At 44.5% G+C, this 27,084-nt stretch overlaps 1 protein-coding gene across 1 annotated transcript in view; it reads right to left on the reverse strand.

The window, feature by feature from the left end:
- LOC311131091 (low-density lipoprotein receptor-related protein 8-like) overlaps nucleotides 1-27,084 on the reverse strand; it is a gene marked incomplete at both ends in the record, with an annotated part of 260,174 nt that overhangs the window by 109,318 nt on the left and 123,772 nt on the right. The window contains one exon of the mRNA XM_084163905.1: nucleotides 8,133-8,255. Coding sequence (XP_084020031.1) covers nucleotides 8,133-8,255 — 123 coding nt within the window. The remainder of the gene's footprint in view (nucleotides 1-8,132; nucleotides 8,256-27,084) is intronic.

A 27,084-nucleotide genomic window follows, 5' to 3' on the forward strand; every position in this document is an offset into this window, starting at 1 on the left:
TGCTCTTTCCTCCAGTTTGCTACTGAAAATTGCTTGCGGCTGCTGTTCTGTTGGTGGCCCTGACCCATACAGTAGTTATCCTTTACCTACAGTACTGTAGGAGGGGCAAGAGGAGAGACAAGAGGAGGAGCAAGAGGAGGGGCAAGAGGAGAGACAAGAGGAGGGGCAAGAGGAGAGACAAGAGGAGGGGCAAGAAGAGAGCAAGAGGAGGGGCAAGAGGAGATGCAAGAGGAGAGGCAAGAGGAGAGGCAAGAGGAGAGGCAAGAGGAGAGACAAGAGGAGGAGCAAGAGGAGGGGCAAGAGGAGAGACAAGAGGAGGGGCAAGAGGAGGGGCAAGAGGAGAGACAAGAGGAGGGGCAAGAGGAGGGGCAAGAGGAGAGGCAAGAGGAGAGCAAGAGGAGGGGCAAGGGGAGGGGCAAGAGGAGAGGCAAGAGGAGAGGCAAGAGGAGAGCAAGAGGAGGGGCAAGAGGAGGGGCAAGAGGAGAGGCAAGAGGAGAGGCAAGAGGAGGGGCAAGAAGAGGGGCAAGAGGAGAGGCAAGAAGAGGGGCAAGAGGAGGGGCAAGAGGAGAGCAAGAGGAGGGGCAAGAAGAGGGGCAAGAGGAGGGGCAAGAGGAGAGCAAGAGGAGAGGCAAGAAGAGGGGCAAGAGGAGGGGCAAGAGGAGAGCAAGAGGAGGGGCAAGAGGAGGGGCAAGAGGAGGGGCAAGAGGAGAGGCAAGAAGAGGGGCAAGAGGAGAGCAAGAGGAGAGGCAAGAGGTGGGGCAAGAGGAAGGGGCAAGTGGTGGGGCAAGAGGTGGGGCAAGAGGAAGGGGCAAGTGGAGGGGCAAGAGGTGGGGCAAGAGGAAGGGGCAAGTGGAGGGGCAAGTGGAGAGACAAGAGGAGAGACAACTAGAGAGACAAGAGTTTGAAGGTAGGCCTTGAAATACATCCACAGATACACCTCCAATTGACTCAAATTATGTCAATTAGCCTATTAGAAGCTTCTACAGCATGACATAATTTTCTGGAATTTTCCAAGCTGTTTAAAGGCACTGTCAACTTAGTGTATGTAAACTTCTGACCCACTGGAATTGTGATACAGTGAATTATAAGTGAAATTATCTGTCTGTAAACAATTGTTGGAAGAATTACTTGTGTCATGCACAAAGTAGATGTCCTAACCGACTTGCCAAAACTATAGTTTGTTAACAAGACATTTGTGTAGTGGTTGAAAAACAAGTTTTAATGACTCCAACCTAAATGTACGTAAACTTCCAACTTCAACTGTACATACAGTGGGGAAAAAAAGTATTTAGTCAGCCACCAATTGTGCAAGTTCTCCCACTTAAAAAGATGAGAGAGGCCTGTAATTTTCATCATAGGTACACGTCAACTATGACAGACAAAATGAGAAGAAAAAACCAGAAAATCACATTGTAGGATTTTTAATGAATTTGCAAATTATGGTGGAAAATAAGTATTTGGTCAATAACAAAAGTTTCTCAATACTTTGTTATATACCCTTTGTTGGCAATGACACAGGTCAAACGTTTTCTGTAAGTCTTCACAAGGTTTTCACACACTGTTGCTGGTATTTTGGCCCATTCCTCCATGCAGATCTCCTCTAGAGCAGTGATGTTTTGGGGCTGTCGCTGGGCAACACAGACTTTCAACTCCCTCCAAAGATTTTCTATGGGGTTGAGATCTGGAGACTGGCTAGGCCACTCCAGGACCTTGAAATGCTTCTTACGAAGCCACTCCTTCGTTGCCCGGGCGGTGTGTTTGGGATCATTGTCATGCTGAAAGACCCAGCCACGTTTCATCTTCAATGCCCTTGCTGATGGAAGGAGGTTTTCACTCAAAATCTCACGATACATGGCCCCATTCATTCTTTCCTTTACACGGATCAGTCGTCCTGGTCCCTTTGCAGAAAAACAGCCCCAAAGCATGATGTTTCCACCCCCATGCTTCACAGTAGGTATGGTGTTCTTTGGAATCAACTCAGCATTCTTTGTCCTCCAAACACGACGAGTTGAGTTTTTACCAAAAAGTTATATTTTGGTTTCATCTGACCATATGACATTCTCCCAATCCTCTTCTGGATCATCCAAATGCACTCTAGCAAACTTCAGACGGGCCTGGACATGTACTGGCTTAAGCAGGTTCAGTCTTCCCAGCCTGGTGCAGGTCTACAATTTTGTTTCTGGTGTCCTTTGACGGCTCTTTGGTCTTGGCCATAGTGGAGTTTGGAGTGTGACTGTTTGAGGTTGTGGACAGGTGTCTTTTATACTGATAACAAGTTCAAACAGGTGCCATTAATACAGGTAACGAGTGGAGGACAGAGGAGCCTCTTAAAGAAGAAGATACAGGTCTGTGAGAGCCAGAAATCTTGCTTGTTTGTAGGTGACCAAATACTTATTTTCCACCATAATTTGCAAATAAATTCATAAAAAATCCTACAATGTGATTTTCTGGATTTTTTTTCCTCAATTTGTCTGGCAGAGTTGACGTGTACCTGTGATGAAAATTACAGGCCTCTCTCATCTTTTTAAGTGGGAGAACTTGCACAATTGGTGGCTGACTAAATACTTTTTTTCTCCATTGTACATACATATACAGTGGGGAGAACAAGTATTTGATACACTGCCGATTTTGCAGGTTTTCCTACTTACAAAGCATGTAGAGGTCTGTCATTTTTATCATAGGTACACTTCAACTGTGAGAGATGGAATCTAAAACAAAAATCCAGAAAATCACATTGTATGATTTTTAAGTAATTAATTTGCATTTTATTGCATGACATAAGTATTTGATCACCTACCAACCAGTAAGAATTCCGGCTCTCACAGACCTTGTAAGAGCATTGAAGATGGGTCGTGGCTGGGTCTTCCAGCATGACAACGACCCGAAACACACAGCCAGGGCAACTAAGGAGTGGCTCCGTAAGAAGCATCTCAAGGTCCTGGAGTGGCCTAGCCAGTCTCCAGACCTGAACCCAATAGAACATCTTTGGAGGGAGCTGAAAGTCCGTATTGCCCAGCGACAGCCCCGAAACCTGAAGGTTCTGGAGAAGGTCTGTATGGAGGAGTGGGCCAAAATCCCTGCTGCAGTGTGTGCAAACCTGGTCAAGACCTACAGGAAACGTATGATCTCTGTAATTGCAAACAAAGGTTTCTGTACCAAATATTAAGTTCTGCTTTTCTGATGTATCAAATACTTATGTCATGCAATAAAATGCAAATTAATTGCTTAAAAATCATACAATGTGATTTTCTGGATTTTTGTTTTAGATTCCGTCTCTCACAGTTGAAGTGTACCTATGATAAAAATGACAGAAGGCACTGCAAAATCGGCAGTGTATCAAATACTTGTTCTCCCCACTGTATGTGTATATATATATATATATATATATATATATATATATATATATATATATACACACACACACACACATACATACACACATATATATACATATATATATATACACACACACACACACACACACACACATACATATATATATATATATATATATATATACACATACAGTGGGGAGAACAAGTATTTGATACACTGCCGATTTTGCAGTGCCTTCTGTCATTTTTATATATATGTGTGTGTATCCCAGGTGTCTTTTATACAGGTAACGAGCTGAGATTATGAGCACACTCTTAAAGGGAGTGCTCCTAATCTCAGTTTGTTACCTGTATAAAAGACACCTGTCCACAGAAGCAATCAATCAATCAGATTCCAAACTCTCCACCATGGCCAAGACCAAAGAGCTCTCCAAGGATGTCAGGGACAAGATTGTAGACCTACACAAGGCTGGAATGGGCTACAAGACCATCGCCAAGCAGCTTGGTGAGAAGGTGACAACAGTTGGTGCGATTATTCGCAAATGGAAGAAACACAAAATAACTGTCAATCTCCCTCGGCCTGGGGCTCCATGCAAGATCTCACCTCGTGGAGTTGCAATGATCATGAGAACGGTGAGGAATCAGCCCAGAACTACACAGGAGGATCTTGTCAATGATCTCAAGGCAGCTGGGACCATAGTCACCAAGAAAACAATTGGTAACACACTACGCCGTGAAGGACTGAAATCCTGCAGCGCCCGCAAGGTCCCCCTGCTCAAGAAAGCACATATACAGGGCCGTCTGAAGTTTGCCAATGAACATCTGAATGATTCAGAGGAGAACTGGGTGAAAGTGTTGTGGTCAGATGAGACTCTTTGGCATCAACTCAACTCGCCGTGTTTGGAGGAGGAGGAATGCTGCCTATGACCCCAAGAACACCATCCCCACCGTCAAACATGGAGGTGGAAACATTATGCTTTGGGGGTGTTTTTCTGCTAAGGGGACAGGACAACTTCACCGCATCAAAGGGACGATGGACGGGGCCATGTACCGTCAAATCTTGGGTGAGAACCTCCTTCCCTCAGCCAGGGCATTGAAAATGGGTCGTGGATGGGTATTCCAGCATGACAATGACCCAAAACACACGGCCAAGGCAACAAAGGAGTGGCTCAAGAAGAAGCACATTAAGGTCCTGGAGTGGCCTAGCCAGTCTCCAGACCTTAATCCCATAGAAAATCTGTGGAGGGAGCTGAAGGTTCGAGTTGCCAAACGTCAGTCTCAAAACCTTAATGACTTGGAGAAGATCTGCAAAGAGGAGTGGGACAAAATCCCTCCTGAGATGTGTGCAAACCTGGTGGCTAACTACAAGAAACGTCTGACCTCTGTGATTGCCAACAAGGGTTTTGCCACCAAGTACTAAGTCATGTTTTGCAGAGGGGTCAAATACTTATTTCCCTAATTAAAATGCAAATCAACATTTTGACATGCGTTTTTCTGGATTTTTTTGTTGTTATTCTGTCTCTCACTGTTCAAATAAACCTACCATTAAAATTATAGACTGATCATGTCTTTGTCAGTGGGCAAACGTACAAAATCAGCAGGGGATCAAATACTTTTTTCCCTCACTGTATATATATATGTGCAGGGGTATGTGGTAATTGAGGGAGATATGTACATATACTGTAGGTAGGGATAAAGTGACTAGGCAACAGGATAGATAATAGACAGTAGCAGCAGCTTATGTGATGAGTCAAAAGTGCAAAGGGGGGTCAATGCAGATAGTCAAGGTAGCTATTTGGTTAACTATGTGGGTGTAGAAGCTGTTCATGGTCCTGTTGGTTCCAGACTTGGTGCATCAGTACTGCTTGCCATGCAGTAGCAGAGAGAACAGTCCATGATTTGTGATGTACTGGGCTGTACACACTACCCTCTGTACTGCCTTGCGGTCGAAGGCCAAGCAGTTGCCATACCAAGTGGTGATGCAGCCAGTCAAGATGCTCTCAATGGTGCAGCTATATAACTTTTTGAGGATCTGAGGGCCCATGCCAGGTCACTGACATCCTCCCTATAGGCCGTAATTCACTCCTGAATGTCTTTCTCACACAGTTGATAGTTCTCTGACTCTATGATTCTTTTATAGACATATGAGACTATATGAGTTTATAACAGCTCTATGATTCTCCTCCCAAATAGAGGCTAGCATACTACCACCACCCCTTGGTAATAGCAGGTGAGTTAAGGTTATAAAGAAATGGATGTCGTCTTACAGCCGTCTCCGTACAGTCATGCCCATGGATGGCTTGATCAATGGCTAAGTCATTACTACTGTATTAAAAAGTCAGAAACAGAGGCGTAAAAACATGCCTTCCCACGCTTGTTTCCAAACGCTGCCCCAGTATGGAGCCCCGGTACACGGATCATATGCCAGAGGTAATTATGAAAAATGGGGCACAGCCCGCTGTGAATCCTTGGTAATTAATCAGCAGGATGTGAGCGTAGCGCGGAACACTGGAACGCCGTTACGGGGTTTAGAGGTGACCTCAGGTCCGACTTACTGTGACAGGGGGGCACAGAGTTACAGGGTCAGTGGTCTCTGTGTGTGTGTGTGTGTGTGTGTGTGTGCGTGTGTGTGTGTGTGTGTGTGTAGACATGGTTTGTTCTGATGGATGGAGGTGGACATGGTTTCTTCTGATGGATGGAGGTGGATATGGTTTGTTCTGATGGATGGAGGTGGATATGGTTTGTTCTGATGGATGGAGGTGGATATGGTTTGTTCTGATGGATGGAGGTGGATATGGTTTGTTCTGATGGATGGAAGTGGACATGGTTTGTTCTGAGGGATGGAAGTGGACATGATTTGTTCTGATGGATGGAGGTGGACATGGTTTCTGTGTGTACAGTGCCTTCGGAAAGTATTCAGATCCCTTGACTTTTTCCACATTTTGTTACGTTACAGCCTTATTCTAAAATGGATTAAATTAATAAAAAATCCTCAGCAATCTACACACAATACCCCATAATGACAAAGCAAAAACAGGTTTTTAGAATTTTTGCAAATGTATTACAAATAAAAAACTGAAATACCTAATTTACATAAGTATTCAGCCCCTTTGCTCTGAGACTTGAAATTGAGCTCAGGTGCATTCCTTTTTCATTGATCATCCTTGAGATGTTTCTATAACTTGATTGGAGTCCACTTGTGGTAAATTCAATTGATTGGACATGATTTGGAAAGGCACACACCTGTCTATATAAGGTCCCACAGTTGACAGTGCATGTCAGAGCAAAAACCAAGCCATGACGTCGATGGAATTGTCCGTAGAGCTCCGAGACAGGATCGTGTCGAAGCACAGATCTGGTGATGGGTACCAAACATTTCTGCAGCATTGAAGGTCCCCAAGAACACAGTGGCCTCCATCATTCTTAAATGGAAGAAGTTTGGAACCACCAAGACTCTTCCTAGAGCTGGCCGCCCTGCCAAACTGTGCAATTGGAGGAGAAGGGCCTTGGTCAGGGAGGTGACCAAGATCCCGATGGTCACTCTGACAGAGCTCCAGAGTTCCTCTGTGGAGATAGGAGAACCTTCCAGAAGGACAACCATCTCTGCAGCACTCCACCAATCAGGCCTTTATGGTAGAGTGGCCAGACGGAAGCCACTCCTCAGTAAAAGGCACATGCCAGCCCGCTTGGAGTTTGCCAAAAGGCACCTAAAGACTCTCAGACCATGAGAAACAAGGACCTCTGGTCTGATGAAACCAAGATTCAACTCTTTGGCCTGAATACCAAGCGTCACTTCTGGAGGAAACCTGGCACCATCCCTACGGTGAAACATTGTGGTGGCAGCATCATGCTGTGGGGGTGTTTTTCAGCGGCAGGGACTGGGAGACTAGTCAGGATCGAGGCAAAGATAAACGGAGCAAAGTATAGAGAGATCCTTGATGAAAACCTGCTCCCCATCCAACCTGACAGAGCTTGAGAGGAACTGTAGAGGAGAATGGGAGAAACTCCTCAAATACAGGTGTGCCAAGCTTGTAGCGTCATACCCAGGAAGACTCAAGGCTGTAATTGCTGCCAAAGGTGCTTCAACAAAGTACTGAGTAAAGTGTCTGAATACTTATGTAAATTTAATATTTCTGTTTTCTATTTTTAATAAATTAGCAACAATTTCTAAAAACCTGTTTTTGCTTTGTCATTATGGGGTTTTGTGTGTAGATTGATAAGGGGGGAAAAAACAATTTAATCAATTTTAGAATAAGGCTATAACCTGACAAAATGTGGAAAAAGTCAAGGGGTCTGAACTTTCCAAAGGCACTGTAGATATGTGTTTGAGCCTGGAACAACGCCGATGAAAGTTATCATTCTGGGTCAGAGACAAGCCTCCAATCAGCACCTCAAAGCGATCTTGTGATGTGCCAGCTCTCTCCACACACCCATGCGGGTACACACACACGACACAAACACACACACACACACACACACACACACACACACAGCCGTACTAGGGCTACTAAGTCAGTAAGAGGAAAGACAGAACACATTCCAGAGGTGAAAGAAGGAAACACGTTCATTTTTAGAAACAAGGAATTAAGAGGTGCAGCTGCACAGAGGAGATGGGGCTGAATCATTTACCCACAATGCAGTTCAGGCTCACTGCTCTGGTTGCGTTTTCCAACCCACCCACCCATCCATCCATCCATCCATCCATCCATCCATTCATTCCTTCATCCATCCATATATCCACCCAACTGTGCATGAGTGTATGAACTTACTGAGTGTAAGAGAGTGTAAAAAACTTACTGCATGTAGCATCGGCCTCGTCTGATCCATCGGTACACTCCGGCTCGCCGTCACAACGCCACCGCTGGGGAACACACTGGCCATTCTTACACGCAAAGTCTGTGGTGGCACACGTCTTCTTCGCTGCTCAGAGAGAGCGAGAGCGAGGGAGAGCGAGGGAGGGAGAGCGAGGGAGAGCGAGGGAGGGAGAGGGAGGGAGAGGGAGGGAGAGCGAGCGAGGGAGAGAGGGGGAGGGAGAGCAAGGGAGAGGTCAGATTAGTATGTTAAGTCATATAGACTACTCAAGCTAAGTGAAGGTGAGTCTTGATTTGAACAAACAAATGGGAAACTCAAGGTCAGGTTTACGATCAGGTCCACTATCTAATAAGCCAACTACAAAGAAAGTGGCCAGATGCAAGCTTCAGTTCATATACCCCCACTTTACAAATACCTCCCTAAATCTGTCCATTTGCCTCAGTGCCCAGAGAGTGCAGCCAGTCAGACTGTTGTTAGATGGCCAGCCTCCTAACCAATCTAAACCATTCTCCAGTCACTCTTTCAGAGCGGAGCGGAGCGGCCCGGGGAAAATTGGAGCACTTGAGCCTGTCACAGGGAGAGCTAAAGCTCCTTCTTCTCGACAGGGAGAACACTGAACAAGAGAAAGCACTCGCCTCATGCGAGAGAGAGAGAGAGAGAGAGAGAGAGAGAGAGAGAGTGAGAGAGTAATGCCCCACTTCGTTAGCCTGATGAATAACACACACCGGGACTAAGCCTGTAACTGTCCTGTTCTCTTCCTCATTTATAGGCTTAGGTTTAAACAGCGTTGTGCCTTCGTTACGACACTAACCTAAAATGTAGGTTAGTGGAGCGTTAGTCAGAATCACTGCTGTCTGAGGAGGATCGCTAGGAGCCTTGCCTGCCTGGGGAGAGACTAGTTAGCCTAAACATTTTAGCCTAAACATTTCCACTACAGTGACTGCATCTAATGTAAGTTACAATAGCACTAGTCAGAACGACTGTAGTGAAGTGTGAGTATCGCTACGGGCCTAGCCCAGTCTGTCTGTGGAGACTAGAGGCTAGTAACCTGTTGTTGATGTACTACTACACCTTGGATGGCCAGACTGATGCCCCCATAGGGTTTCATAACACAACAGGAACATAGTGTAGTGAAACACAAAGTGTAGGAGAAGGACTAGCAAGCCTACACCTTTCAGCAGTCATGTCATTAGGAACTTCCCCATTATGTTCCAACACGTTACTGCCTGACGTCCTCTTAAGAGAAGAAGTCACAAACACACAATAGGAACATAATGGGGAAATTTCTAAAAGTCCCAACAGCGTCTTCCATATGAAGAAATGAGTCTACATCATCATGGGACACGAGGAGGAAGGGATATTTTCCCGACAGCTATGACAAAAACAACACCTGCATTCCTGCACATACATACACACACGTACACACACAGTTACACACACACTACACAGCCTGATACCAGGGCATGTCTCTAGCAGGGAGGCCCTCTCTCTACCTCCATCCCTATCCCCTCATCCCGGTTATGTTCATTTATCTGCCAGCGCTTTGTGTGTGAGTGTGTGTGTGTGTGTGTGTGAGAGAGAGACACTAATCTGGTCATTTCTCCACATCTGCCTCAAGGATTTGCTGATAATGACTATGCATCAAGATCCCCTGTGCCACACGAAGACGTGGCAAACACACACATGCATAAATAAACGTGCACGCGCACACACAAATAAACACCACACGCACACACACACACAAATAAACACCACACGCACACACACAAATAATTATGCATACACACACATTCCCCCTCGAATGTGGACAGAGCTGCTGACACACAAAGAAACACACATACATATTTCAATCCTGCGCCAGCTGAGAACGCCATCCATATAGAAGACCTTTAACGCACTGTCAAGGGTGTGAGTCCATGAGCAGAATACATACAGTATATCCACAAACGAGAAACGTACACACACACACACACACACACACACACACACACACACACACACAGCCCTGTCTCAGCCCAAGCAGAACGGGTGTTATTCTTTTCCCATTCCCGCTGTGATTTCTATTAATTATCCTATAGGACAGGTCCATCCCAGGATCACCTAAGAAAAGACCGGAAGCGCTAGGAGCCGGGCGCTCCTCTCGGAGCCACTGACATTCTCCCAATGACACGCTCCAAGGGCCATCATAATTACTGAATGACTCGGCTGACCTGGGATGTTTACCAAGCCCCTGGAACGCCTCTCAGGGATCCGCCACATCGCCGTGACAACAAAGCGACAGAGGACCACAAGAAAACCGGTGAAGGTCAGGAACCTCGAAGTCGTTCAATTTCCACACTCCATTTACCCCTCACAATGCCGTCTCAGCATCACAGGGAAGGAGACCATGTAATGTATAGCTACAATCCCTACAATAACAATGAAGGGGAAACCTGGCATGGTGTGAATGCCCTGTCTATGTTAGCCTAGTGCTGCATCCAAAATGGCACCCCATGGCACCCTGTTACCTATATAATGTTGATTATAGGTGTTTATAAGCTTTGTTGGAGGGCTGAAGCAGGCAACGATTGCGCCCTTGCTCAGCTCATCTCATCCTGTTTTAGATTCCACTAATCAGCGTGGGTGATATCTTTCACCCTCCAAACGCCCTGTGACCCACTATCCTTTATGTGTCTCCAGCAGCTCATTTCAGATAAGATGAGGCAGGGCCATTACCAGATGGAAGGATCTGTCCACCATCTTGAGATGTGATGTAAACAAAGGGACTATTAGCCTGGTGGTGGTGGACGCTAATCTAATCTCACCACTGTGACAGTGTCTCAAAGAGCTGGCATACTCTGAACGCATCACAGGCTTGTCCCCATTGCAGGAAGTGAAAGGGAGAGAGACAGGAAATGGATGGTCCCTGGCAGCGTTCTGATCAGTAGGGGAACAAAGCTTGTCAGAGGAGTGATAGAAGCCGTAAATCGGATATAAAGAATTGAGGAGGAGGAATGGAGAGGAATTTATGAGAGGGTTGAGCAGTGTGCGTTTCTGTGTGTGTGTGTGTGTGTGTGTTAGGGATGAGACAAATGGGAAACATTTCTTACGTTTAAACTGACTTTTTTATCGGTTATCCTTAAAATAGAAATGCAATGCATTGTATAATTGATGCTGCTGCTGCTCTTGCTTTTCATGAGAGTGGCGCGTTATTGTTGTCATCCAATCACAAGTCATCAAACCGGCAGCAGGCTACAGTCATAGAGATAGAGCCTTTGTGTGGCTAGTTATTAGGAGATACACTACATGACCAAAAGTACGTGGACACTTGCTCGTCGAACATCTCATTCCAAAATCATGTGCATTAATATGGAGTTGGTCCCACCTTTGCTGCTATAACAGCCTCCACTCTTCTGGGAAGGCTTTCCACTAGATGTTGGAACATTGCTGCGCGAACTTGCTTCCATTCAGCCACAAGAGCATTAGTGAGGTTGGGCACTGACGTTGGGCAATTAGGCCCAATTGTCATACTTGAGTAAAAGTAAAGATGCATTAATAGAAAATGACTAATGTAAAAGTGAAAGTAAAAGTAAAAGTATTTGGTTTTAAATATACTTAAGTATCAAAAGCAAAAGTAAAAGTACAAATAATTAAAAATTCCTTATTTTAAGCAAACCAGACCGCACAATTTTCTTGATTTTTTTATTTACGGATAGCCAGGGGCACACTCCAACACTCAGACATAATTTACAAACAAAGCATTTGTTTTTAGTGAGTCCGCCAGATCAGAGGCAGTAGGGATGACTAGGGATGTTCTCTTGATAAGTGTTTGAATTTGGGTATCAGGGAGTACTTTTGGGTGTCAGGGAAAATGTATGGAGTACAAAGTACATAATTTTCTTTAGGAATGTAGTGAAGTAAAAGTAAAAGTTGTCAAAAATATAAATAGTAAAGTAAAGTACAGTTACCCAAAAAAACTACTTAAGTAGTACTTTAAAGTATTTTTACACAAGTACTTTACACCACTGCTCGCAGTCGGCGTTCCAATTCATCCCAAAGGTGTTCGATGGGGTTCTTCCACACCGATCTTGACAAACCATTTCTGTATGGACCTCGCTTTGAGCACGGGGGCATTGTCATGCTGAAACAGGAAAGGGCCTTCCCCAAACTGTTGCCACAAAGTTAGAAGCACAGAATCGTCTATAAATGTCATTTTATGCTGTAGCGTTAAGATTTCCCTTCACTAGAACTAAAGGCCCTTGCCCAAACCATGAAAAACAGCCCCAGGCCATTATTCCTCCTCCACCAAACTTTACAGTTGGCACTATGCAGTTGGGCAGGTGGCGGTCTCCTGGCATCCGCCAAACCCAGATTAGTCCATCGGACTGCCAGATGGTGAAGCGTGATTCATCACTCCAGAGAACGCGTTTCCACTGCTCAAGAGTCCAATGGCGGCGAGCTTTACACCACTCCAGCCGACGCTTGGCATTGCGCATGGCGATTTTAGGCTTGTGTGCGGCTGCTCGGCCATGGAAACCCATTTCATCAAGCTCCCGAGTTCTTGTGCTGACATTGCTTCCAGAGGCATTTTGGAACTCGGTAGTGAGTGTTGCAACCGAGGACAGACAACTTTGAAGTGCTACGTGCCTCAGCACTCGGCTTTCCCGTTCTGTCAGCTTGTGTGGCCTAACACTTCGAGGCTGAGCCGTTGTTGTTCCTAGACGTTTCCACTTCACAATAACAGCACTTACAGTTGACCGGGGCAGCTCTAGCAGGGCAGAAATCTGACGAACTGACTTATTGGAAAGGTGGCCTCCTGTGACGGTACCACGTTGAAAGTCACTGAGCTCTTCAGTAAGGCCATTCTACTGCCAATGTTTGTCTATGGAGATTGCATGGCTGTGTGCTCGATTTTCTACACCTGTCAGCAACGGGTGTGGCTGAAATAGAATCCACTATTGTATATATAATGTATCTAGGCTGATCAATGGAAGATGGAATTAAAATGATAGAACTAAAAGTTAAATGAGAAGGACCGGCTACAACACCAACACCATAACTGCTGCTATGACTGGAGTTGTTGTTATTTACTGTGGGAATGGGAGAAAGCGCACAGTTAAAGTTATGCAGTCTCAATTAGCCTAGCTAACGTTAGCTAGCTTAACTAGCTTCTCTCGGTTTGATGCAGTCAGTACAGGTACTATGTAATCAGATGAGATGATAAATAACTAGAAATAAGTTAGTCTACCAGCACGAGTGGAATTGGATTCGGCTATCTCTCGCCTCTTCTCTACTCCCCTTGTCACTCACAGACACAAACCACACGGCCCCTCCCCCACTCCCTGTTTGAGCTGCTGCTATCCTTCTCTCGCCCCCTCGTGCATTATAGCTCCGGTTAATAAAGTATATATTTTTAAATCCTACTAACGTTAAAGCATTGTTGCGTTAGGTATTTTAATTTAAATTTTTCCCTTCATGATGATGATAGGGACCTGTTAGTGGTAGTTTTGTGATAACTGCACTGGGATTTTAATTGTGTGTTTTTTTCAGTTAGGGATTTCTTAACATTAACGATCCCAATTTTGTTTAAACGTTCACACCTAGTGTGTGTGTGTGTGTGCGCGCGCGCATGTGTGTGTGTGAAATTCAATACTTTTTCCTCGCTAGTACTTGGCAACACTTCATGTTGCGAACATGTTGACAAAGAATGTTGTTTGTCTTGTTTCCTGATGCTGGGAATTCCCAGTACCACTTGATAGAGTTAAACCAGGTTAATAATGCTTTAAGAACAGCCTGTCTTTACCATCTCTCTCACAATGAGGTCGTACACACACAGTACACATCTCCAGTATGGATACAGCTGTGTTGGATCACCTTCGCTGCTCCATCTGCACAGACATCTACACTGAGCCTGTGTCTCTCAGATGTCAGCACACATTCTGCAAGAGATGCCTCCAGAGGAGCCTTAAGGCTGGTCACATATGCTGTCCTGAGTGCAGAGCTCAGCTCAAAGAAACAACCTTTCAGACCAACAGGCTGATCAAGAATATGGCGGACCAACTGAAACTAGAGGAGAAAGAGGTGTACAAGATGAAAATGGAGCAGGGAAGAGGGGCCAGAGGCGCAGACCAGCTGGTCGGGGGAACAAACTTCCAGATCAGCACACTGATCAGTAAGATGGAAGACCAGCTGAGACTGGATGATCGAAGTGGGCAGAGAGAGTCGGACCATTTAAGAAGATGGGGGAGAGAGGAGGACTGGCTGGTCAAAGAAGCTTCCAGACTTCCAGACTTCCAAACTTCCAACAGACTGATGAGGAACATGGAGGATCAGCCGAGGCTGGATGAGACAACAATAGCATGGAAGGAAGAAAAAGGAGGACAAAGTAGAAATATGACTGGAAGAAAAGAAGGGAGAGGAAACGTGTGCCGTGAACACAGTGAAATTCTGAAGCTGTTCTGTGAGACTGACAGACAGCTGATCTGTCTGGTCTGTAAGGAGGGAAGAGACCACAGAGGACACACATTAAAACCTGTGAGAGAGGCTCAAGAAGATTTGAAGACAAAGGTAGAGTCAGCTTTACTTGGGATCAAGTGTAACATCGGCGATGCAAACACTTTAAGTGAGAAGCAAAAAATTGAAATATCTGAAGCAAAGAAGATCACTGGTGAGCTGAAAGCCGGGTTCAGGGCCCGTTTTGGGGAGCTCGGGGAGGAGTTGAGAGTGAAAGAGCTAGAGGCCATCAAATATGTGGAGACACAGGGTGACGTGGGGGGGAAATTGAAGAACCTTACACTGATTGAGAAACAAGGGGCTGAGGCGAGAGCGCAAGCATCCTCTCTGCAGACTGGGCTGGATATCACTGAGCCTGGGGAATTCCTGGTGTGGTGGATGGAGACAGGCCAGAAGATTGTTCAGAATAGGCACACTGAAATGTGCAGCGTGCAGAAGAATTGTCTGCCTGAGAAAGGGGAAGATATCATGCAGCGTTTCATTGACTTGAAGGCCATGGAAAAGATCCTCAAAACCAAAAGGCAAGCATTGCCGTGGCAAAAAATTATAAAAAATGCGGCCTTGAAAAAATAAATAGCTGATTACTGCATACCACAATGCTCCAAGAAAGCAGTGCCACTATAGCTTGGTATCGTTTCAATAGTTAAATGTTCAAGTTTCTATGTTTCCTGGTCACACCAGTTCTCATGTTTTTAGAGGATCGTGAGCAATGTTTCGACGATATGATACTTTTACACAATGTTGTATGCATCTTTGAAGAAATACATTTTAATTTTAATTTTAAGCAGTTTGTCATATGAGGTGTAATGGATCACGATGAACGGATATCAAAACCGTCGGGCAAATTGAGGTTCAATAATGAGAAAACCCATTACCACCACCAACAAGGTGGTGCGCACCACTCTTAATGATAGAGGCTAATGCAGAGATCTACTTCCAGTTACTTCTAGAGGAATGAGCACTGTGCTCAACAATGGCTGCTAAGGTGGGTTAAAATGACAAATCATCACATACATAAAACAATGTTAAACTTTAAGAAACTCCTACTGAAAACGACCAATCAGAACTACTTACTTGGAGAGAAAAAAATTGTAATGAAGGTTATGGCTTAAGAGGGTGCGACTGATGCTGAATGGGCATAAACTAAATAATTGTCTCCTACTTGTCTCCTAAGTGGGATAACAAGTTTATCAACTTTTGCATGTTTCTTCCAATCACAGTGTATGAAATATAATTTTAGAGCTGAATCTGAACTTTTCTAATCTGTAAAAACAAGCATTTTTCAGCGTAAACCCCCATTAGGATAGGCTGTCACATTTATTATTTTGGTATGCTTAGTTTCATTAATACAAAAACAATGCATGACTTGTTACTCAATTTGCCCGGCTGTCATTGGAAATAAGAATTTGTTCTTAACTGAATATCCTGGTTAAATAAAGAAATCAATTATATTTAGTCTACATGCCACAACAATCTTGAATCTGAATCTCAATAAATCAGTGCCACCACTATAGTTTCCGATTTTATATGTTTCAATCACAGTATCACTACCAATACTGTATCACTTTTAATATTATAATCATTGCTAATGATTGTTATTATGATTGTTATTTGTATCATTATCACTGTATGAAAGTAAGACGTGTAACTATGAACTGTCATGACCTTTGATTCCATCTAAAGCTCAACCTCCTACAGTGTACAGTAGATTATGTATCGTCACATGTAAGGGTGAAGAAATAAAAGTATCAGAAAATGCTGATTATATTCTTTAGATCTCAAAGTTTCTAAATTGCCTTGCTTTCTCACAGGAACATTGAATATGTGTGCAGTATTAATGAGGGGTTAACTGAAGAGAGAGAGAGAGAGAGAGAGAGAGAGAGAGAGAGAGAGAGAGAGAGAGAGAGAGAGAGAGAGAGAGAGAGAGAGAGAGAGAGAGAGAGAGAGAGAGAGAGAGAGAGAGAGAGAGAGAGAGAGAGAGAGAGAGAGAGAGAGAGAGAGAGAGAGAGAGAGAGAGAGAGAGAGAGAAAGAGAAAGAGAAAGAGAAAGAGAAAGAGAGAGTGTGTGCGTGTGTGTGTTTGAAACTCAAAACTTAGGATACACTTGTTTCAGTGTCTCTCTCACAGTGGGGAAGTACACACTCATCTCCCATATGTCTCTGTCGGATCATAAGATTGTTCAGGATAGGCACACTGAATTGTGCAGCGTGCAGAAGAATTGTCTGTCTGAGAAAAGGGGAGATATTATGCAGAGTTCCACTAGCTAGGTTTCCATCCAATTGGCAACAGATTTTCATGCGAATATTCTAAAACCTGCATTAAAATAATATACGCATTTTCCAACAAGAGATGTGTTTCCATCAAATTGACTTGTTAAAAAATTAAATTTACAACTCTAGTGATGGGTTTTGTCACAAAAAAATGTTGTGTTATATAGCAAATGTGCCAACTCTGATATTGGCACGTGCACTCTAGCCAACAGCTGGCAGATAGAGTGTGGGTATAGCCTACATGATGAGATTATTATGGACAAAATTACTTTTATTTGTCAAACGGCAGCCAAGCATCGATCATCATGTCACCAGAATAAGACCCACAAATTGTATAGGAAAGGAGCATCAAGATCACCTATAGGGCTTTATTAACGACAGGAATACTTCCAGACCAACTTCCAGACCAACAGACTGATAAGGAACATGGCAGACCAGCTGAGACTGGAGAAACAAAGTGCGACAAGAAAGGAAAAAAGAGAGTAGATGAACATAGAGAAACTCTGAAGCTCTTCTGTGAGACGGACAATAAGCTAATCTGTTTGAAGTGAATAAGAGACCACAGAGAACCACAGAGGACCACAGAGGACACACATTCAAATATGTGAGAGAGGATCAAGAAGATCTATAGACAACAAGGTAACTTTAGCTTTACATCAGAGTAAGGATAAGATCAACCATGTAGAAAACAAAAGTGAGAAGCAACAAAATCAAATCTCTGAAGCAAAGGAGAAATCAGCTCAGATCAGAGCTGGGATCAGAAGAAAGAAGGGGAGGCATATATATATATAGAGAGAGAGATACATAGATCATAATAGATAATTAGTTCAATGTGGTCGGAAAAGAGCACAACCTTTCTCTAATGAAGAATCAACTGGTGGAGGAGGAGGAAGCGCGATCGGCCTCTCTACAGTCTGGATAGGATATGACTGAGCCCAGGAACTTCCTAGTCTGGTGGAAGGAAATAGGGACATTCTAATGTAACATTTGAAGTGGAATAATCTGGTCCTGAAGGAGCAACAGTCTGTTGGTTTTTTTTACCTGTCAGGGTATGGAATGGAGCAGAGCCTCTAAGACACCCTTTCACTAGTTTCAGCACACATTCCAATATCTCTGTTGGATAAATTCAAAGACATCTTTTTGGGGTGAACAATGGAGTATGCAGGTATAAACTAGTTATATTTAGTCAACATTAGGGGTGTAACGGTTCACCAAACCCACAGTTCGGTACATATGGTCACGGTTCGGTTCGTTTTGGTACAGCAGGAAAATTAAATGCCCTTCACAATGTTCAGCATTCACAATGTTCCTTGCATTGTCTGTTGTGACCGGAATGTTATGTTGGGCCTCTCAAGTTTCCACTCTGATGCTATGTTTGTAACCATGTGGGAGGTGGGAATTGACCAGTGAAGTCCTAAATACTAGTTGGATGCATTCATGTGATTTGAACTCTTTGAGAAACACTGATTGGCTAATGGCCAACAAGCTGTGTTAACCATAAACTACAAGTACAGCTATCATGCTTGTAAACAAATTACAGAGTTCAAAAACCACATTAATAGATTGCTTTTTATAAATAATGTTGTGTTGTTGCATTTAACTGCCGTAAATGCTCTTATAGAGGCCATTTCCTTAGTAGGTGACGTCAGAGGTCACCATGTGGGAGAAGTGCCTGCTCAGGATGATAGACGAGTTTCCCACTAGGAATTACCAGTTTGACGGCTGTCCAAGTGGATTTTTCCCTAGTTGTATGTGGTAAAATCCTACTTCCCACTTGGTTACGAACACACCATGATATTGCCTACTTCAGTGCCAGATGCGCGTCTGTCGCACCATACATCTCCCACTCCGGGGTAATGTGATGGGCTGTCACTGTTAAGGAAGCGCAACACAGGGTGCACTGGCCAATTCATTGAACATTTTGGCTTCATATAGAGTGGGTACTAGCTGTTTGCTGAAATGGGTGCAAGAGGGAAGTTCGTAATGTGGCTCGAGCACGTTCACCAGGTGCTGAAACCACTACTGAAACCCCCTATTCTCAACCACAGAGAATGGGAGCATATCCGCGGATAAAAACCAAAGACAGTAACAAATATAAACATAGCCTACCTATCGCTCTTGTAATATATTTTGCTCGGTCAGAATCAGCTGCCAAGGGCTGCTTGAATGCAGAGGGGTGACGATGTGCTGTTGTTGTGTTTCCATCTTACTCCGATATACTGGGGTGATGTCGGTGTAAATGTGTCAACATATTTGAGGTGATGGCAGCTGCATAGGCTATTCTCGTTGACCGTGGTGACATACTATTAACGTTTTATCCACAACTCTCTGTCCATCTCCATCGTAATCTACTGGGAAGCTAAAATGTTCCCAAACTGGAGATTTAAACGATGATGGAGAATGCTCCTGGTTTATCGACCTCACCATTCGCCATCATACAGAACTAGTTCCCGGCTGCGCCTCCCAAAAGGACAGTTTGAAATGCGGCAGTTAAGATTTTAATTTTGATTACAACGTGTGCATAAGCTCTAGTTGCTTTAATGGAATAGCCTGAAATGTTTTTTCAGCTCAGATTTACTCAAGAGACAACAACGCAGCAGAGGCATATCTATAGGCCTAGTGTTTTTATTTAGTAAAAATTTTTTAGGGGGGGATAGTATTCATTCGGATTCACAGTACAGACCGAACCGAGGTCCCTTTACCAAATGTTTCAGTACGAATATGTGTACGTTACACCCCTAGTCAACACGACATTCTCTAAACTGCAATGCAAGAAATCAATGCCACTAAAGCGTTTTATACACCTGTACTTGTGTGTATGAATGAGAGAGGGATGAGGGTAGAAAAGTGGCGCAGTATTAAAGATGAAAGACCTGTCTAGATCCTGAATGATGAGCGGAAGAGAAAATGGTGGTGAAAGCAGTGAAAACTCTCAACACAGTGCTATGCGGCTAAAAGCACCGGCTCCTATCCTCTACAGTCCAGGGTGATGTATAGATAGAGTATGGATGCACTACAAAGGGCCTGCCAGAGATGTGAGGGATCCTATACAGACCAGACGCCTGCAGAAAGACAGAGAGATCATCAAACACCCATCAGCCTGGAGCAGGATTCAGGGATCCACACTTAAAAGCAACCCTCAGTTCCCATGATGTTTTTTATTTGTTTGTTTTTTAACGTCCCTACTGTTTGTAATGGCTGTAATGGAATCAATAAAACGGAGTCTAACACCTTGTTTCCATGTGTTTGATGCATTTGGTACCATTCCATTGCAGCAATTACAATGAACCCGTCCTCCTATAGCTTCTCCCACCAGCCTCCTCTGATCCCCAGCTTTTGCTATCTGAGTGTGTTTAGAGTACCAGTTCAAATCTAGCTGTACAAGAAATATAGGACTGAGAGAAAAACACACAACTCTCAAATAAGACATGCTAAGAGGGTCTTATAGCAATATCTACGAGAAGCTCGCCTCCCTCCCACCCACCCACGCTTCAGGAAAATAAACCCATCGTAAAAACAAAATAAAACCTGAAAACAGCACAAACACGTCAGGCGACAGTCAGACAGATTTATCTGTGAGCCCAGTGTGTATTTCAGAGGTGTGGCCTAGATAACAGGAAGGAATGTGAAGGGTAGAGGGTAAGGTGCTTTGAGAGAGCCATGCTAACGCTAGCTCGTCAGCGCTACAGCGTTCTTCAGCTGCTTCACAAAGGTTAAGCTCCTTCCCCTGTGCCTGTGTGTGCTGATTCTTAGAAACCAGACATCGACGCCGCCTTACACTTTTTTCTCTCTTTCCTTTCTTCTTGTTGTTCAAGACTTTAAAGGATTTTGAGTATTTTTGTTAAGCAGTCTTTCTAAGGAGAGAATACACAGGGTGTGGATGGGAGAGAGGGTGTGTGGAGTGGAATGGGACGTGTCTAGGGTTGCAAATGAGGTGTATATTACTGGAAACGTTCAAAGTTTACCAGTAAGTTTACCTTTCAAGTTTTTTGGGGATACTTCAGATTATCAAAGGTGTCTGTAATTATCTCTGGCCCTCTGTGTGGCCTTATCACATGTAAAATATATGAAATAATTAAAATGATTTTTAAACATTAGCTGTAAAACATTATCCTAAGTATAAGGGGAAGAGGTGTTGTCGTGCCTTCTTCTTCAGGACTGTGTTGGTGTGTTTGGACCATGTTAATTCCTTAGTGATGTGGACACCGAGGAACTGGAAGCTCTTGACCCGCTCCTATACAGCCCCTTCGATGTGGATGGGGGCGTGCTCAGCCCTCTGTTTCCTGTAGTTCACAATCAGCTCCTTTGTCTATTACCAAAATTACAGAAGGCTCCGGTAACTTCGTAAATGACCAGTAGTAGCTTTGCAACCCTAGACGTGTCCCACCAAAGCAGTGGTCTCCAGGTGGAGTGGACAGAAAGGGGAGAAATGCTACTTATCCTGCAATTATCTGCTCATGACTGCACTAATAAGAAACACCCTTATCAACCAATCAGCTGGCAGGATACTGAGTGCAGTGCAGTTTACTGTCAGTGTTTTGGCAGAAGGCATTGCCCTCGTCTGCCTTGTTTTTCCTGTTGTTATACTCCATGTCATTCATTCCGAGACGCCAGGCTTTTCGCAGACAGGACCTGTGTGCGTCAGCAACATGCCACAGCTCAAGACCTCCAAATCAGCCGGGTCTCCCCGGCCCCAGCTTACATAAGGAGGTGCTTACAGGCTGGGAGCAGGGAGCTACAAAAGAGTTTACGTTAAATCAACAGGGCACGGGAAAGAAAATACATCAAAATAATGCAGACTGTAATGCTCAAAAAATGGCTTGTTTCATCTCTGCGAAAAAAGGTGAGTCTATAGATGGGTATGTCTATCTCTCTCCCCCCTCTCCTCCCCCCTCCCTCTCTCCCCCCTCTCCTCCCCCCTCCCTCTCTCTCTCTCCCCCCTCTCTCTCTCTCCCCCCTCTCCTCCCCCTCCCTCTCTCTCTCTCCCCCCTCTCCTCCCCCCTCCCTCTCTCTCTCTCCCCCCGCTCTCTCTCCCCCCCTCTCTCTCCATCTGTTCAACCACTTTCCTCTCCCCCCTCTCCTCCCCCCTCCCTCTCCCCCTCAGCCTCTCTCTATCTGTTCAACCACTTTCCTCTCCCCCCTCTCCTCCCCCCTCCCTCTCTCCCTCAGCCTCTCTCTTTCTCGCATTGCGTCAATTCCATTCTTCAATCAAACGCATGAGTGGCAATAGAGACTGTATGCTACAGCGTTATCAGTAGAAATCACACTGCGTCCAGACATTAGAGCCTATATTATTGTGTGGAGCTAGCTAGCTCTGTACTGAGCTGTGATCACATTAGGCCCTAAAGTAATAGTTCAGCAGCATTCACCTCGCGTCCATCTCCCTTCCTCTGGTACGCCAAACACACTCCAGCGCCACGCCACAACACCACATTTCCCTCCAAATTGAATCAGGAATTGATCTCCAGCAATTGCCCTGCTCGCTACAACATAATCATCTCTTTTTTTTCCCTCTTCATTTTTTGATGTTGTTTGTCTGGAGGGCTCGAACTCACAACACACACACAGTGATTGTTGTTGTGGGTCTGAATATGTAATCCAACAGATTCTCGAGACAGAGATCTGTACGCCGGCCTGCGTGAGCTTCACAGCCTGGTAATTATGCCACAGACAAAAGGCCTATTGTTAAGGTGGATGGAGTAGAAAGACATATGGAAGATGGAGAAGATGTAGAGGGTTTACGCCAGCCGTATGTACTGTATAAAGTGCTATTAGTCTATATAAAGTGCTATCAGTCTCTATAAAGTGCTATCAGCCTGCATAAAGTGCTATCAGTCTGCATAAAGTGCTATCAGTCTGCATAAAGTGCTATCAGTCTGCACGAAGTGCTATCAGTCTGCATAAAGTGCTATCAGTCTGCATAAAGTGCTATCAGTCTGCATAAAGTGCTATCAGTCTGTATAAAGTGCTATCAGTCTATAAAAAGTGCTATCAGTCTGTATAAAGTGCTATCAGTCTATATAAAGTGCTATCAGTCTATATAAAGTGCCATCAGTCGGTATAAAGTGCTATCAGTCTGTATAAAGTGCAATCAGTCTATATAAAGTGCTATCAGTCGGTATAAAGTGCTATCAGTCTGCATAAAGTGCTATCAGTCTGTATAAAGTGCTATCAGTTGGTATAAAGTGCTATCAGTCGGTATAAAGTGCTATCAGTTGGTATAAAGTGCTATCAGTCTGCATAAAGTGCTATCAGTCTGTATAAAGTGCTATCAGTCGGTATAAAGTGCTATCAGTCGGTGTAAAGTGCTATCAGTCTGTATAAAGTGCTATCAGCCTATCAATCCCAGCCCCTTGGACTAACATGGCCCTGTTGATCCGTAAAGCACAGACAATAACAATGGAAATAGTTGAATGTGTAAAAATGGAAGGTGTGTGAAGGAGTGGAGGTATTTGAACAGGTGTGTGTGTGTGAGTAGGGTTATTCTTCCAAATCACAGGCCAGCTAGTTGTTGGTGTGCCTGGGGCAAATATGAGATCATATAATTCTACTCTACCACTTTTCATTAGAGGTGACATATGCACCCATTAGAAGACACATACACGCATGCACGCACACAAAAACACACTCACACACCCATACACACACACAAATAACGCTACAATATGCCATCTAGGTCCTACCCTATACTGCCTCCCCTCCACCCCCCCTGGAAGTTCAGTCTCCTTGACAGGGTCATTGTTTTAATGATATCAATCTCTACTGACCCATCCCCCCTCATCTCCCTCCAGCCCTGTAGTCTAGCGTCGGGTAGCGGCAGACTGCAAGAGATATACCCCCCAACAACCCCACCCCCTAAACACACACGCACGCACCACACACAGTCCCCATTACCCTATTACTGCCAGTCCATTAGCAACTCAACTCCCTCCCCACCTCACCCCATCCCCTCCCTCTATATATATAGCCTACCTCTACCTCTGCCTTGCACAAAGCCCAGTGGACAAAGGGAGTTACAATACCTGTATGTAAAAGCATGAGCCTACAGATGTCAATACATCACTACCTGACAATGAAAAACAATCCAATTGAAGGTAAAAGATTGGCAGTAATTAGCTGGATCTTAAACAATTAAATTATTAATACAAATGATTTAAAAAATGCATTTGCACACATGACTGTAAGTCCCTTTGGATAAAAGCATCTGCTAAATGGCATGTGTTATGTTATTATATGTAAAATTATAATAATTACACTCATTCAAATTAATCTGGAAATATTAAAAATCACATTTCTATAACCCACATTATTCAGTGTAATGACATCCAGTATTCAGAAGCATATAATGAAATCCCCAAAGCCTCCACCCAGTAACAGCAGTACAGCGAGTGACTGATGGTCTCTGCAGGGAGGTACAAGCAGTTCCTAAAAATGGCTTTATTGAAACCAATGTTCCCTTTGCGTTCCACGCTGGCTGCATGAATCAACGTCCTGTGTGAGTCCCCGTTATTCCCTCCCAGACCAACCCTCACTTCCTCCACGCCATTCACACACTCCCCTCATACAGCGCAGCACGCTGGACCACACGACAAATTACAGATGGGCTTTATTATTAGAAATCACTGATGGAGGGACGGGGAATAGGAGGGAGGGGAGCAACAAACAAATGAAATGAAAAATGACAAAGACCCGGGACAATTGAGGACGAGATATTCTTCCCGCTGACAAGCAAAGAATTCATTTCAATTAGAAATGGCCGCCGCTTTGAAAGCAAAACAGACCGCAATGGTTACCATATTCCAAATGTGTGTGTAAGCGGGGTGGACAGTGGAGGAGGGTGGGGGGGGTACGGTTAGCAGAAAGGGTGGGGGGAATATAAAATTCCAACCTGCTGCCTTTGAATGGCCTAGAGAGGCACCAGAATGTCATTATCTTCCTCTGTGACAGATTATCTAACCTCGGTCTCTGTTCGGCTGTGTTGTAGACAGCAATACACAAAGCAATACAAAATCCCAGTATTTTTGGTCTGCCCTAGCACCCTCCTTTCCTTTTCCCTTCCTTTCTTCCTTATTCCACCCCATCTCCCTCCATTCCATCGCCCTCCATTCCATCTCCCTCCATTCCATCTCCCTCCTTCCCTCTATTACACACACTCTCAAATCACTCTCTCTGCCTCCCTCTATCGCTCCCTCCCTTTCTGTCTGGCAAACATCCAAATGTCCCTTCCTTTGTCTCCTGTTCTTCTTGATCGCTGATGTGAAAAGATAAATAAAAACACTAGATGAAAGCAACAGCGCTAACGTTAATAGTAAACAACAGGCTCCCACTGTGAGATGAGACCAGGGCCTGAGAGGTGAGATGGGACCAGGAACCTTAGAGTGAAATAACAGGAAGAGAGATAATACAGTGTGTGTGTGTGTGTGTGTGTGTGTGAGTGTGTGTGTGTGTGGTGGTAATAAAGGTTGAGACAGGGACAATAACAAGGTAAGTAGGTAAAAACAGACAGTAACAGATGCAGAATACAGCCCACTCTCTGGCCCTCCACCACTGAGATCTGAAGAGCTCATCGGTGGTGCCACTCATCAACAAGGGCTCTCGTTTCCTGCCCATGGTTACTGTTGCCTAGGCACAAATGACAGAAGACTAAAATAAAGGAGCTGATCGACAAGAGCTCTTTGCAAATCAGGATTGGCGGCTAGTCTTCTCCTCCAGAGAAGAGAGGGTAAGAGGATGTGCACAGCTAAACTATATATTCTAAGGTCTAAGAGCAGGGCTCTAGTCCAGGGGTTTCAAACTCATTCCATGGAGGACCTAGTGTCTGCAGGTTTTTGGTTTTTCCTTTCAATTAAGCCACAACAACCAGGTGTGGGGAGTTCCATAGTAATTAGTGACCTTCATTAATCAATCAAGTACAAGGGAGGAGCGAAAACCCGCAGACACTCGGCCCTCTGTGGAATGAGTTTGAAATGTGCTCTCTAGTCAACAGGCCTTCTAACACTAAGAGCAGTGCTGTATCTCTCTAGTCAAAAGGCCTTCTAACACTAAGAGCAGTGCTGTATCTCTCTAGTCAACAGGCCTTCTAACACTAAGAGCAGTGCTGTATCTCTCTAGTCAACAGGCCTTCTAACACTAAGAGCAGTGCTGTATCTCTCTAGTCAAAAGGCCTTCTAACACTAAGAGCAGTGCTGTATCTCTCTAGTCAACAGGCCTTCTAACACTAAGAGCAGTGCTGTATCTCTCTAGTCAACAGGCCTTCTAACACTAAGAGCAGTGCTGTATCTCTCTAGTCAACAGGCCTTCTAACACTAAGAGCAGTGCTGTATCTCTCTAGTCAACAGGCCTTCTAACACTAAGAGCAGTGCTGTATCTCTCTAGTCAAAAGGCCTTCTAACACTAAGAGCAGTGCTGTATCTCTCTAGTCAACAGGCCTTCTAACACTAAGAGCAGTGTCTCTAGTCAACAGGCCTTCTAACACTAAGAGCAGTGCTGTATCTCTCTAGTCAACAGGCCTTCTAACACTAAGAGCAGTGCTGTATCTCTCTAGTCAACAGGCCTTCTAACACTAAGAGCAGTGTCTCTAGTCAACAGGCCTTCTAACACTAAGAGCAGTGCTGTATCTCTCTAGTCAACAGGCCTTCTAACACTAAGAGCAGTGCTGTATCTCTCTAGTCAACAGGCCTTCTAACACTAAGAGCAGTGCTGTATCTCTCTAGTCAAAAGGCCTTCTAACACTAAGAGCAGTGCTGTATCTCTCTAGTCAACAGGCCTTCTAACACTAAGAGCAGTGTCTCTAGTCAACAGGCCTTCTAACACTAAGAGCAGTGCTGTATCTCTCTAGTCAACAGGCCTTCTAACACTAAGAGCAGTGCTGTATCTCTCTAGTCAACAGGCCTTCTAACACTAAGAGCAGTGCTGTATCTCTCTAGTCAAAAGGCCTTCTAACACTAAGAGCAGTGCTGTATCTCTCTAGTCAAAAGGCCTTCTAACACTAAGAGCAGTGCTGTATCTCTCTAGTCAAAAGGCCTTCTAACACTAAGAGCAGTGCTGTATCTCTCTAGTCAACAGGCCTTCTAACACTAAGAGCAGTGCTGTATCTCTCTAGTCAACAGGCCTTCTAACACTAAGAGCAGTGCTGTATCTCTCTAGTCAAAAGGCCTTCTAACACTAAGAGCAGTG

This window comes from Coregonus lavaretus (assembly GCF_964263955.1).
Source record: "Coregonus lavaretus genome assembly, chromosome: 6".
NCBI lineage: Eukaryota > Metazoa > Chordata > Actinopteri > Salmoniformes > Salmonidae > Coregonus > Coregonus lavaretus.